The 14,570-nt window shown below is 40.6% G+C and overlaps 1 protein-coding gene across 3 annotated transcripts in view; it reads left to right on the top strand.

Annotated features, from left to right (window-relative positions):
* Positions 1-9,084, top strand: part of cyb5r4 (cytochrome b5 reductase 4) — a 92,913-nt gene extending 83,829 nt beyond the window's left edge. For all 3 annotated transcript variants that reach the window (XM_080192816.1, XM_080192817.1, XM_080192818.1), the window contains 2 exons: positions 2,482-2,646; positions 8,434-9,084. In XM_080192816.1, the coding sequence (XP_080048942.1) occupies positions 2,482-2,646; positions 8,434-8,488 (220 nt within the window). In that variant the 3' untranslated portion in view covers positions 8,489-9,084. The remainder of the gene's footprint in view (positions 1-2,481; positions 2,647-8,433) is intronic.
* Positions 9,085-14,570: the final 5,486 nt, after the last annotated feature.

Genomic DNA, 14,570 nt, shown 5'->3' with positions numbered 1-14,570 from the left:
CATTCGGCCCATCGAATCTGCACCAGCCACAATCCAACCCAGGCCACATTCCCGTAATCCCTCATATTTACCCCACTAATCTCCCTATCACTAAGGTGAATTTAACATGGCCAATCAACCTAATCTGCAAACCTTTGGAGATGTCAACCATGTTTCTGTGTGTCTGGAGTCACATGTAGGCCAGACCAGGTAAGGGCGCAGATTTCCTTCTCTAAAGGGCATTAATGAACCAGATGGGTTTTTACGACAATTGTTTCATGGTCATCATTAGACTTTTAATTCCAGATTTTTACTAAATTCACATTTCACCATCTGCCATGGTGGGATTCAAACCTGGGTCCCCAGAACATTACCTTGGGTCATTGGATTACTAGTCCAATGGCAATACCAGTACTCCAGTCCCTCCCTAGATCAGAGGCTAGGAATTTTGCAGTGAGCAACTTGCTTCCTGATTCTGCAAAGCCTGGTCACTACCCACTCAACCACACCCAAGCTCACTGCCATAATACAGGAATGGACAGGTGTTGAAATCAGCAGCCTGCCTGCCATATTTAAGTAGATAATAATCAATTGCTACCCAGCAAAATAACCCCGATAATATGCTGCCAACATTATAGAACATTTGGCATGGGCATCCTGATTTTTAAAAAAACAAATTCTTCAAAGAATAGCAAGGAAAGGGGGTTACTATCTTTGGGACCTCCCCTTTGGGGATTGCAGGGTGGGGGGAGAGCCTGCTCCTCCTCCTGCCCACCAGCAGCTTTAAACCTATCTCCCACACCCATCAGCTCAATCCTGATCTGCCCAAACCTTCCTTTTCCAAGACCCCGGATTTACCTGTCTCTGGGGCTGTAGGCCCTCTTGCTCCCCTTCTTGTAGTCTCAGCGGTTCCCACTCATGCGTTCTTGACACTGCCAGGAGTGATGGAGCTGCAGGTCAGTTGGTTTGGTGGACAGCTTCTGAAGGTAGGAATTCCTATCCAGTAAGGGGAAGAAGTCCCAGACAACCTTCGTTTAGTCACAGTTTGTTACAGCTGGGATGTGGGCTGGTGTGGAGCAATTTCCCCTCCACCTCCCCCTCCCCCCCCAAGAATATTCACCCATGCTGAGTGAATCTGTAACGAAAGGATTATTGTTAGGTAACATAGGGGAAAATGTTAATGAATTCCTCAAAGGGTCTTTAAAATATGAAATGTATTACCATTGAAACTACTAATCACCATATTTGAGGAGAAATTGTGCAAAAGCAGGAAACTTTATGTTGAACCTGATGCTGAATTTTGGTTAGGTCCTAAGTTGGAGTATTTGGTCCAGTTCTGGTCACTTCACTTTAGAAAGAATGTGAAGATAGAGTCACTGATAGCACAGAGAGAGGCAATTCAACCCATCAATTCTGTGCTGACTCTCCACTGAGTAATCTAGTGAATAGTACTCCCTTCATTCTCCCTGTGGCCCTGCGAGTTTATTTTCTTCAAGTGCCCATCTACTTTCCTTTCAAAATTGTTTTGTTTCTTGTTGCATAAAAAAGTTCTTCCTCTTATTCCCTCTGCACCACTTGCCTGAAACCTGTGTTTCGTAGTGCTTGTCTGTCAACTAATGAAAACTATTTTTCCTAATTTACCTTATGTAGATCATTCATAATTTTGTACACTTATGTCAAATCTCCCCTGAAGCTCCTTTGCTCCAAGAGGAACAACCCCAGCTTCTCCAACCTAACTTTGTCATGAAAGCCCTTTGGCCCATGAAGCATTATATTAAGTTTTTTTGCACCCTCTCAATAATCCTCACATTCTTCCTAAGGTATGGTGACTAGAGTGGGATGTAATACTCGAATGAATGCAATTAAGTTGGAGCCTCACTAGATCTTTATCAAGGTTTGGCATAACTTCCAAAGTCCAAAATCCCACGAAGGTTACAAGGAAGGAGCTAGCAAAGAGAAGGAAAACACATTCTTTAGTTGGGGCATGAGCACAGAATTTGAAACTTCAAATTCACATACTTTCGGCAACATTATAGACTACAATTCATACCTCCTCAGAATAACGTAAAATGTAGTTAATTCTGGGTTACTAATATCTTTAAGAAATTGTTGATCTCTGACATCCTGGATCAAATTTGTTATAATTGGTATCTTGAAATTATACAGTTCAAATATTTTAACTTCTTTTAAAATTGCTTAGTTCTTTTCTTTTAATGGATATACTAGCCATTTATTGTAAACAAACTATTGCCTCTGTGGAAGTCAGCAACCAAGGAATTGTTCGTAAGCAGACTGCTTTTGTATATTACTCTTTGCTCAATGTAGTCCTACAGCTTATGATTTGGAAGCAACAATCAGGCAGTAACAGCTGAAAAATAGGCTTTAATTCCTTTGCTATGCAGCAGAAAATAAGAAAAAGTACTTGCATTACAAAAACACTGCAATACAGCAAAATCAGACCCAAATACCTGGTGTAAAATGCCTTTTTGTTTGTTTCCTTAGGTTTGAGGTTGAATATATCCTGTCGCAACCTCACCTTGAATGGGCAGGGAAACGGGGAAAGGTTAAAATGTCCCTTTGTTCTGAATTTTTGACTGGACGCATTGAAGAGTTGAAAACACTTGTGTGTATTTGTGGTCCACCCGCCTTCACCGAGCAAACTGTTGGGTATGATATTCTGCTTCTTCAAATTTCCAGAGTCTGTTTTTGCTTTTAACCCAGTGCCATAGTTTACTTATTTCTAAAGTTTCAGTTGACTCATTATAGCCTTGTGTAGACCTGCTTATTGTTTTGCTGACAATCCCATTCCCCTCCTTGATGGTTGTCTTGGACAGAACCCGATTGTTCACATTTCAGCAACCTATACAACACTGATCCCATCTGATGATCCGACTTGATAATGTCAAATGCCTCCACCTATTACCTCAGCCGGCCTACTGCTGAAACTCTTACCAATGCCTTTGCCATCTTTAGCCTTGGCTAGTCCAATATAAAAACAGAAAATGGTTGTTAAACTCAGCCAGTCTGGCAGAATCTGTGGACAGCGAAACAAAGTTAACATTTCAACATTACAGAGGAGATGTCAGGGGTAATTTTTCACTCAGAGAGTGGTGAGTGAGTGGAATCAGCTGCCGTTGGTGGTGGTGGAGTCGAACTCATTGGGTTCTTTTAAGAGACTTCTGGATGAGTACGTGGGATTTAATGAGATTGAGGGTTATAGAGAGACCTGGTAGGTAGGGATATGATCGGCGCAACTTGTGCTGTAGTATTCTATGTTCTGTGTTTTAAGTCCATCATTTAGAATCAACATGTTAGTTTGTTCCTCCTGCATCAGATTCTGCCAGACCTACTGAGCTTATCTAACATCTCCTGTTTTTATTTCTGATTTCCAGCATCTGCAGTGTTTTGCTTTTATTTGACTATTCCCTTGTTGTCCAACCAGCCTCTCGTCCTCCATCTCATAAATTTCAACTCACCCAAAACATTACTGGTCTATATCCTATCTGACAATAAGTTCTACTGGCCTATCACCTCGGTCCTTGCTGATCTACATTGGCTGCTATTCATGCAATGTTTCCTTGATTTAACACAACCTGATTTTTAAGAATTGCTACAAAAGCTTTTCAATTTGTGCTGGAAAAAATATAGCTGAAATAGAGATTGTTCCTTTTGTTGCTATCAACGTGTTACAATTCAAGGTACTGATACATGTTTGACCAGAAATTGTTGGTATTTCATCATTACTTGATTGCTTTGTTTTACTAAGAGTATTTTATTACACAATATTCAGACTTTATTACTTTACCTTGTAATTTCCTTTATAATTTCTCAATTTTTATGCTTACCTTTTTCTTGTCTCCATTTATTTCCTTTTTCTGATTAGCTCCTACACTACGTGCCTTCAAGTCCTGTTAATGGTATTTAGTATTCAGTTCTGAGTTGCAATGTGATGTGTGGAACAAATGCTGATCAGATACTTGCGAAGTTATAAATCATACATCGTTCAACCATGAAAAGATGGTGTTGGGAGGGAGACATCTTAATAATTCACATCTGTAAATTTGGGATGATTTTAAAAAGACAGATGAATAGCTTAGATCTGGATCCTGTTAGTGTAATGAAACTAAATTATGAAAGGTTGGTCTAATTTCAGTTTGTTTTGATCTTGTCTGGTGTCTTGCATATAAAATCTCAGAGCTTTATATTAGAGTGTGCATAAGTTTTTTTAATACCAGGTTAAAAAATTTTTTAAATCTTTAAGACATTTCAATGCTGCCTCCACCCCCACAGCGTTCCCCCGCACCCCCCCCCCCCCCCCCCCCACCAACCCCAACACTTAGTTCAGTTGCAGCCTTTCACTCTTGAGTTAGAAGGTCAAGGATTCATGTCCCAATCTACAACGTGAGCGCATAATTTAGATGGGGATTTCAGTGCAGTGCTCCTGGTCTGCTGCACTATTGCTGCTGTTGTCTCTCAGATGAGAAATTAAACCATTGGTTTTAATTTTGCTAACGTGGCTTGATGCTGGACTTTGTCAAATGCTGTTGTGCAGCAATTTGGTACGTTGAATGGTTATTAAATGCACAATGCAAATGCAAGCCTTACTTTCTTGAAATAAAGCTTAGAGGATGCGACATGATGAACATTACTGAGTCATGACTGCAAGCTAGTCACTTTTTGGGAATTCCAGGTTATAAGACCTTTAGAAAGGATAGGGAAACAGAGAGAAGGATATGTTAATACAATTACAATATTATTATGATGGGATTCAGATATAGGGAATCGATCAGCACAGACTATATGATTAAAATTGAGGGGGGAAAGGAGGTCTTAAAAGCTACATGTCTGCTGCCTCCTGATAGCAACAGTGAAGTGGCAGAATGTATTAATTCAGAGATTAGTGAGTAAAAGCAGGAATATTTTGGTAGGAGATTTAAGATTTTATATGGATTAGGAAGAGTAGAGTCACTCAAGTCAGAAACGTCGTGAATTTGGATCAATATGTTGTGGAACCAATAAGAGGGCAGGCTCAGCTAGATTTAGCAATGATCAAGGGCCGGACTTCAGTTAATATCAGGGAGGGAGAGAACGTTAGCAATCAGAATATGACATAGATCTGAAAAAGAGAAATATAACACAGTTTCTAAAAGTCTAGATTTTAGTACTGCTATCTGAGAAACAGACTAAAAACAGCAAACCAGTGAAAACACTTATCAAGTAAAATTGCCAATGAATAGTCAGAGGTGTTCAGAATCTTTTTTGTTTGTATATGCCCCAGAGGCAATACTTTACTTACCACATAAAACAGCTGTGGTAGCAAAAGATTGTGTGATCGTACAAAGGAAAGAGCTTACAAAAATGCAAAGCATCCAGGGGACTAGTAGACCAACCAGCAAAGGAAATCAAAATGAATGTAAAAAGGAATTTAGATAGAAATTCGCAAGGAATGCCAAGATTAACAGAAAAAGTTTTCGAAATAGAGGAGAAGACAGTGGGGAGTCCAGGGTATTATGGAGCCTTTTAAAAACAAACAGGGGTGAAATTGCAAATTAAAATAAGGACAAGACAGATTTCATCAAGCTTTATATTATGTCAGTCCTTACAGTAAAATAGAATATATTGTACCTGAGATTCTAGGGAATGCAGGAATGAGTCAAGGACTTGACCTCAATGTAAGCAATAAAACAACATTAGCAAATAAAATAAGGTTGACAAATAGAACCTGAAGTTTTCCACACCAGAATTTTAAAGGAAGTTTAAAAAAACTGGACCAGCCTTATAAAGACTGTAGCTACAAGATCAGGTCAGAGGCTGGGAATTCTACAACAAATAACTCACCTCCTGACTCCCAGAAGATGTCCATACACCCGACTTGTGCCTTGTAGTTTTAATAGGATATTCTTAACTTTCCTGGATGAATGTAACTCGAAGAAGCTCAACACCATCCAGGCCAAAGCGATCTGCTTAAACATTCACTTCCTCCACCATTGATGCACCGTGGCAACAGTGTGTACTATCTAAAAGGTTCACTGCAACAACTTACCAATGTTCCTTTGACAACATCTTCCAAACTTGTGACTTATAACACCTAGAAGGACAAAGACCGCAGACGCATGGGATCACCACTACTTGCAAACTCCCTTCCAAGCCACACATCATGCTGACTTGTAACTATATTGCTGCTCTTTCACTGTTGCTGGATCAAAATCCTGGAACTCCGTTCCTTTCAGATCTGTCGGTGTACCTGCAGCAGATGCCAACTGTGGTTCAGTTTGGTGACTCACCACCACCTTCTCAAGGGCAATTAATTTTGGGCAGTGACACACTCATCTCATGAAGGAATAATAAAAAGGGCACTTACCTGGTCCATTTTGTCTCCTTTAACTCATCAGATTTCCTAACACTTCTGGAATAAGGCCTGCAGATGTTAATAGGAAAGGTTTACCTAAAACAGAGACTGCACCCTCCTTGGGATATTTTAGTAACATATCTGATCAGGCTGCCTATTCTACATTATTTCCAGCTCCACGAGGTCATGAAAGCTGCTTTTTTCATTTTGTTCAAAATGTTTTATTTCTGTCCTAAACAGTTTATATCTTATCTCCTTTATTTGGTAGGTTATCTTCGTACTTGAGTCTAAACAACTTGTGCTTTACTTCTTCCTACTTTTTGACGTAACAGTCTTTTTAGTGAGTGGAATTTTTAATCTTTTTAAACTGATCAACAATAAATGAATGAACTCCCTTAAACCATATTCAACACCAGTTTGTCTCCTCTGATTGTACTGAGTTGGCATTTTAGAAAGGATTTAACACTGAAAGCACATGGGATTGCAGATAATGTCTTGAGATGGATAGAAAGTTGGTTAGCAGATAGGAAGCGAAGAGTTGGCATAAGTTGGTCTTTTTCTGATTAGCAGTCAGTGACTAGTGGGGTTCTTCAGGGATCTATGCTAGGACCCCAACTGTTCACATTATATACTAATGATTTGGAAGAGGGAACTGAATGTATTATCTCCAAATTTGTACATGATGCAAAGTTGGGTGGAAGGGTAAGCTGTGAAAAGGATGCAGAGTTGCTTCAGCATGATTTGGACAGGCTGAGTATGTCAGCATCTGCATGGCAGTTGCAATACAATGCAGATAAATGTGAGGTTATCCACTTTGGTAGCAGTAACAGGAAGACAGATTATTACTTAAATGGGTGTAAATTGAGAGAGGTGGATACTCAACAAGACCTTGGAGTCCTTGTGCACCAGTCACTGAAAGTAAGTGTGCAGCTATAGCAGGCAGTAACAAAGGCAAATGGTATGTTGGCCTTCATAGCGGGGTGTTTTGCTGCAATTGTGTAAGGCTTTGCTGAGAGCACACCTGGAGTATTGTGTGCAGTTTTGGTGTCCATATTTGAGGAAGGATATCCTTGCTATAGAGGGAGTACAGTGAAGGTTTATCAGGCTGACTCCTGAGATTGCAGGTCTGTCATATGAGGAGAGATTTAAACCGGTTAGGATCATAGAATCTCTACAGAAAGAGGCCATTCAGCCCATCAAGTCTGCACCAACCACAATCCCACCCAGGCCCCACTCCCATATCCGTCCACTAATCCCTCTAACCTACACATCTCAGTACACTAAGGGCAATTTTTATTTTGGCATGGCCTAACAATCTAACTCGCACATCTTTGGACTGTGGGAGGAAACCAGAGCACCCAGAGGAAACCCACACAGACACAAGGAGAATGTGCAAACTCCACCCAGACAGTGACCCAAGCCGGGAATTGAACCCAAGTCCCTGGAGCTGTGAAGCAGCAGGGCTAACCACTGTGCTGCCCTGCTTCTACTCTGTTTCTAATTTCTATTTATATAGGACAAACTAATCAATGTCACATTGTTTCATACTCTCGAGCTGCCTCTCATACTTTGCCAACCATGAACTTGTGAGAACCTATTTGAATTGGTTCAAAAATAACCTTGGTTTCCTTTTCAAATTTGTGCTAGATTTTTTTTTTCTCAACTCCTCCATCTTAAACATTTTCTGGTGCTACTTCCTTGTATTTAATCTTTTAAAATAATCTTTTGTACATCTTGAATTCAGTCCAGACTTGTGGATGAAGTTTTCCTTCTGTATGAAATGTGCCTCGAGTGGAACTGTTCCTTGCACAATAGGAACTTTTTAATTGTACATAAATTCAGAGAAAATTTGTCAGTTTTGCTCATTCTAATGCCTGGCATGGAAATCATCAGGAGCTGAGCAGAAGTGGGGGGCTTTTACTGGTGTTACAACGCTGGCCCAAAACTGGGAGTACTTGATGCTAAAATAATGTGGAAAAGAGTTCCATTCCCCTGATAGTGTCTCTGCTGAAACTACAGAGCTATCACCACCCTTGTGATGTTTTGATCATTCTATATAATAGAATATTCTCTGTATTAATTTCTTATGTTGTATGTCCCTACAGCTTCTTCAAACAGTTAGGATTGAACGATGGAGAGATTCATGCTTTCAATGGATAACAGCCAATCAGATACATTTCTGCAACATTAAAGTCATTTTTGATGCAAATGAAGAAAGCCTGCTGAGCAGGTTCAACTGAAAACAGTTTTTGTTGGACATAGTACTGTGCTATGCTTAACTCCTGCCTTAGCTTAGGTTTGTTTGCTGCCTTTGATACAATTATTATGAATGCATTCAGGTTTTTAAATGAACTTGCACATCTGATTTATACTCATGAGAATGATCTGATTGCGCACAATTCAGTATTTTTGAACAGCTTAAGTTTATTTCCTGTATTGTGTTAAATGTGTAAATAGGTTTTTATTAATAGTGACTGTTGTAACAGAAGATGAATATGATGTATTATGATAATGCAATACTCTGTGACCTCAGACAGATTTCTACTGTATTCTGGAAAACTACTGAAAATGGTAGATTATATTTTGTGAATAATTTATAACCATAATGTTCCCTTATTGAGCCTGGAGTATGCACTGATGTCTATATCTCGTATGCAGGCTGTATAAAGTGACTCTCAAATGAACTATTCAATGATATTATTTCTTGAAAAATTATAATTTGAACATTTATAATTTTTTTAAAGAATACAATAAAATATTTATGCAAATCTGAACTGATTTACCCTTTATGTCCAATATTTTCCACAAAAGAATGCGCGACTTCATGCAGTCAATCATAGAGTTATGTTTGAAACTTGGAATCAGTTGTAGTGTAACATGTGGTAACCGAGTGAGAGAGCATCATTTGAGACCTCGATTCTTCATATAAAGTTCTACAGTTCAACTGTGCCTGCAAAGCGAATACCAAAGTTGAGGAAAACTAAATTTTTGATTTGATTTATTATTGCCACCTATTGTTATACAGTGAAAAGTATTGTTTCTTCTGTGCTATACAGAAAGCAGACCATTCATAAAGTACAGGGGGGAAGGGAAGGAGAGGACACAGAATTTAGTGACACAGTCAAAGTTTGGTGCAGCAAAAGATCAACTTAATGTAAGTCCATTCAAAAGTCTGATGGCATCAGGGAAGAAGCTGTTCTTGAGTTGGTTGGGATGTGATCTCAGACTTTTGTATCATTTTCCTGACGGAAGAAGGTGGAAGAAAGTATGTCCTGGATACATGGAGTTCCTTGGTCATGCTGGCTGCCTTTCCAAGGCACCGGGAAGAGTAGACAGAGTCAATGGTAAATGTGTTTTTAAAAAAAAGAGATAAACATAACGGAAGCACATTTTTACTATTAGTATTACAATTCCAGACTAGTGGATGAAAAGAGATGAGTCCAGCAGAAGTACAAATGAGCCTCCTGTATAACATCGAAAATGGAATTGCTGAGTTTTACTTGTTCAACTCATCCACAGACACACACAGTTACAAATATTAATTGAACCCTTGGGCTAGATTAGTTATTTTCAATCCAAGCACACCCATATATTTTCAAATCAATGATGCACATTAAAACATGGCCTGCAAAGCCCATGTCCCCTGGATGAATAAATAAAGCAAACTTTTGCCAACTTTTTACTCAAGAGGTCCTTTAATAGCTAAGAATAATAATCCATGCAGAATTGTGTTCCAGCTTAAGGCTGAAATGGATGTCACTTGCACTAATTGCTTCATTGTTAAAAGATTTCTGATTCAATTACTTAATGATATACAAGTGTGGTCAGGCAGGTATTACACTGAGATATTCTGAATGACTCATCTCATCGTTCTGCATCTTGCATCAGTCTAGTCAATCATCTCAATTCCTTCCATGGGTGCCCAATTGTTTCTGGAGAATTACTTGCTATCTCGTCACTAAATCCCCTGTTACATTAAATCTATCCTTTGATATTTAATCCTGACATTTTCTTTCTCTCAGTGATTCCAATCTGCCTTCTATTGATGTGCGTTCAGCACAGTATCATCAAGATAAAGTTACTTTGGGCAGGGGATTTTTCACCTCCTGTCTTTGGTGGGCAGAAATGGTAGAGGAGGTGGTGAATCAAGGGGGAATCCCAAAATGGCTTTTAGGCCAGTGGGATTTCCTTGCTCGATTTTTTCCACACACCCCCCACTCCTCACCACTAATGATGGAATGGGTATCCCAGTGGTGGATAGAGGAGAGCCGGTGGATGTGGTCTTTCTTGATTTTCAGAAGGCGTTTGACAAAGTACCTCACAAGAGGTTATTGCAGAAGGTCAGGGGACATGGAGTTGGGGGTAGGGTGTTAGTGTGGATAGAGGACTGGTTGTCAAATAGGAGACAGAGAGAGGGGGTCCATGGGTGCTATTCGGATTGGCGGTTGCTGACTAGTGGAGTGCCTCAGGGGTCGGCGCTGGAGCCTCAGCTATTTACCATTTACATAGATGATCTGGAGGAGGGAACCGAGTGTATGGTGTCAAAATTTGCTGATGACACCAAGATTAGTGGAAAGGCAAATTGTCCAGAGGGTGTGGAGAGTCTGCAGAAGGATCTAGATAGGCTGGGCGAATGGGCCAGGAACTGGCAAATGGAATTTAATGTTGGCAAGTGCGAGGTGGTCCACTTTGGTAGGAATAATGGTAGGGAGGACTATTACTTACATGGCAAAAAACTGCAGCAGGCGACGGTGCAGAGGGACTTCGGGGTCCTTGTGCATGAGTCGCAAAAAGCCAGCCTGCAGGTGCAGCCGGTGGTCAGGAAGGCTAATGGGATGCTGGCCTTCATAGCGAGGGGGATTGAATATAAAAGTAGGGAGGTCTTGCTGCAGCTGTACAGGGCACTGGTGAGGCCGCAGCTGGAGTACTGTGTGCAGTTTTGGGCGCTGCACTTACGCAAGGATATTTTGGCCTTGGAGGGAGTGCAGAGGAGGTTTACTAGGCTGATGCTGGAGTTGAGGGGGTTGAGCTATGAGGAGAGGCTGAATAAACTAGGCTTGTACTTGTTAGAGTTAAGAAGGATGAGGGGAGATCTCATTGAGACATATAAGATGATGAATGGGATGGATAGGATAGAGGTGGAGAGACTCTTCCCACTCAGAAAGGACAGTAGGACTAGGGGGCACAGCCTCAAGATAAAGGGGGGGGCGGTTTAGAATGGAGTTGAGGAGGAACTTCTTCACTCAAAGGGTGGTGAATCTCTGGAATTCTCTGCCCGTTGAAGTGGTGGAGGCTGCCTCGCTAAATATTTTTAAGATGCGGGTTGATGGGTTTTTGATAAGCGAGGGGATTAAGGGTTATAGGGAGAGGGCGGGAAAGTGGAACTGAGCCACGACAGATCAGCCATGATCTTATTGAATGGCGGGGCAGGCTCGAAGGGCTAGATGGCCTACTCCTGCTCCTATTTCTTATGTTCTTATGATTACAAATATAAATTGAGAAAACTGAAGGGGGCACAATTTGCAACATCAATTGTTATGTGCTGAGAAATTCTAAGCCCAGCTGAAGCATTTTTTTGTTCTGTTACATGTTATCTAAAACAGAGTTCATGAAAACCACTGGGCATTGGTGAGAAAAATCAAAAGCTGAACTTGAAAGATAGTGAGCTCGAGTCTCAAGGGAAGTAAGTTTAATCTATCTTGGTGTTGAAAGAGTGATTTGAAACTCAGGAGCAAAAGGCTAAATTCACACATGAATTGGTTCTTCCAGAGTGGATAACAGAGACCGCACTGTTCCTTTTCCTTTGGCCCATCAAAGTTAATGCACAGGAGTGAGGTGTTTCAATTCAGGATAACATACTTCACAATATTTTCCATCCATGAAATGATTAGGCAGAGCGTTCATACAGGACATGCTGCTCTCCATACCTAAAGGCCTAATGTTTGCTCTTATCTTTAAAAGTAATTACATCTAGGGCATAAATGTGTAAGTATTTCATACAGTGAATGTTAAGCTGTATCAGTACTGTTTCCATTTCATTTTAACAGCACTGTTAATCAAAGGAATATAAACGGAGAAAGAACCTTCTTCCAGTTACCTCAGGCTGCAACTTTCATTGATAAAAATGATCCTAATAATGAATTTCAAAGTTTTCATTTTAAATACTATGTAATGTTAATTAAGTACAACTTGCTAGCTTTTAGCAAATTGCACTTAGTTAACGTGTCTAGATGGGGTGGCATAGTAACACTGTGGTTAGCACTGCTGCCTCACAGCGCCAAGGACCCAAATTCAATTTGTGCCTTGGATCACTGTCTGTGGGGAGTTTGCACATTCTCCCCATGTCTGCATGGGTTTCCTCCGGGTGGTCCAGTTTCTTCCTAAGTCCAAAGATATGTGGGTTAGGTTGGTTGGCCATAGTAAATTGCTCCTTAGTGTCAGGGGGACTAGTAGGGTAAATAAATGGAGTTATGGGGATAGGGCCTGGGTGGGATTGTGATCGGTGCAGACTCAATGGGCCAAACAACCTCCTTCTGCATGTAGGAATTCTATGTTTCTCTAGAGAGTTTTGCATTATCCCTTGAATCAAAGTGGCACTCTATTGAGTTTAGTGGGAGATCATTCTGCTTTCTGAAGTACATGCAGGCAGGGCCTCCAAGTGGGGGTGAAACTGATAAAGTTGTGCATTGGACTCGTTTTGTCTGAAGACCAGCAGAAATGAACTTTTCCAAGATGGGCGCCTGTACTGCTCGACATTGAGAACAGAGGTCTCACATTCCAGATTGGAAACCTATTTGATTTAATAACTAATGACTAGAACAGTGGAAATGCGCCGTGCCCTTTGGCAGCAACTTCTCCAATATACACTCCCACTGAACAAGTCAGTTCCTGGAAACAAGTCTCAGAAAATGTGCCCAACAAAACTGGCTACAAGAGATCTAGATGACGCAACAAAGCAGGCAAAGCAGCATCACCAAAGGTAAGAGAGGAGGAGATTGAAACCATGGAATGAAAGTACGTATGTGTCTCGGTTGAAGCAGCAGAGATGCAGTAAGGTCAAGAACAAAAGGTCTGTATTTTTAAATTTCAGATTTCCAGCATCTGCAGTAATCTGCTTTTAAAAAGATATGTTTGATATTTGGAATGTCACAAATGGAATCACAAGTAAACAGCAAGAAATATTTTCTGATTGAGGTTTGTAGAAAGGTCATTACTTATGAGAGGATGTTGATATTTAATGGAAAAATGGAAGAAAAATTAGAAGTAGTGCAGAGTTAATGGTTTGTCCACCATTATCAATGATGACGGCCTGTGATTCATTTCCAATTTAATATCGGGTGTGCGTTCTCATATGATTTTCAAGTTCAATGTTCATGAGTAATCGTATCTCTCACACACACGCCATCCGCTGTCACGTTGATCTAAGGACTGATTTGTCCTTGATTTTCATTGGACTGTCTATTCTTCAACACTCTGGGTATGACATACTTCAAGTTTTGACATGTAATTGTGAATCATCTCTTGCCACTTTTTCCTGTTAGCATTGTGCTTCCCTGTGTCAGCTGGATTCATGTAGGCTTTTACAATGGTCTTTGGCGCAATCCTTGTATCTTGAACTAATCACCACTAAAGTGTTCACCAAATTTCTGCTCAAATGAAATAAATTCTTGAAAGCCCGACTATCAGGCATTCAAGCTAAGTGACAGGCCCTCCATACTTCTGCCTTTATTTGTGCCTAAGGCTGGTATATTTACTCTGCAGAGGGCATTAGTAAATAATTTGTTTTGATTTATGAGAAACTGAGCTTTTCTTTTATCCATTCATTGGAGGTGGTTGTTGCTGGCTAGGCCAGTATTTATTGTGCATTCCTAGTTGCTGTTGGGAAGATGATGAGCTGCCTTCCTGAACTGCTGCAGTCCATGTGGTGTAGGTACACCCACAGTGCTGTTTGGGAAGGAGTTCCAGGATTTTCATCCAGCGACAGTGAAAAAACAGCGATGTGTTTCCAAGTGAGGATGATAAGTGACTTAGAGGGGGAACCTCCAGGTGGTGTTCTCCAGTGCCTGCGGCCATTGACCTTCTAGATGGTAGTAGCCATGGGTTTGAAAGGTGCTGCCTAAAGAGCCTTGATGCACTCCTGTAGTGCATCTTGTGGATGGTACACATGGCTGGCACTGTTCATAGATGGTAGAGAGAGTGAATGTTTGTGGAAGTGGCAGCAATCAAATAGACTACTTTGTCC

This window comes from Carcharhinus amblyrhynchos, chromosome 7 (genome assembly GCF_965287045.1).
Source record: "Carcharhinus amblyrhynchos chromosome 7, sCarAmb.v2.hapA, whole genome shotgun sequence".
Taxonomy (NCBI): Eukaryota; Metazoa; Chordata; class Chondrichthyes; order Carcharhiniformes; family Carcharhinidae; genus Carcharhinus; species Carcharhinus amblyrhynchos.
Note: the sequence above shows the minus strand (reverse complement) of the source record. Positions and strands in the feature narration are given on the sequence as shown.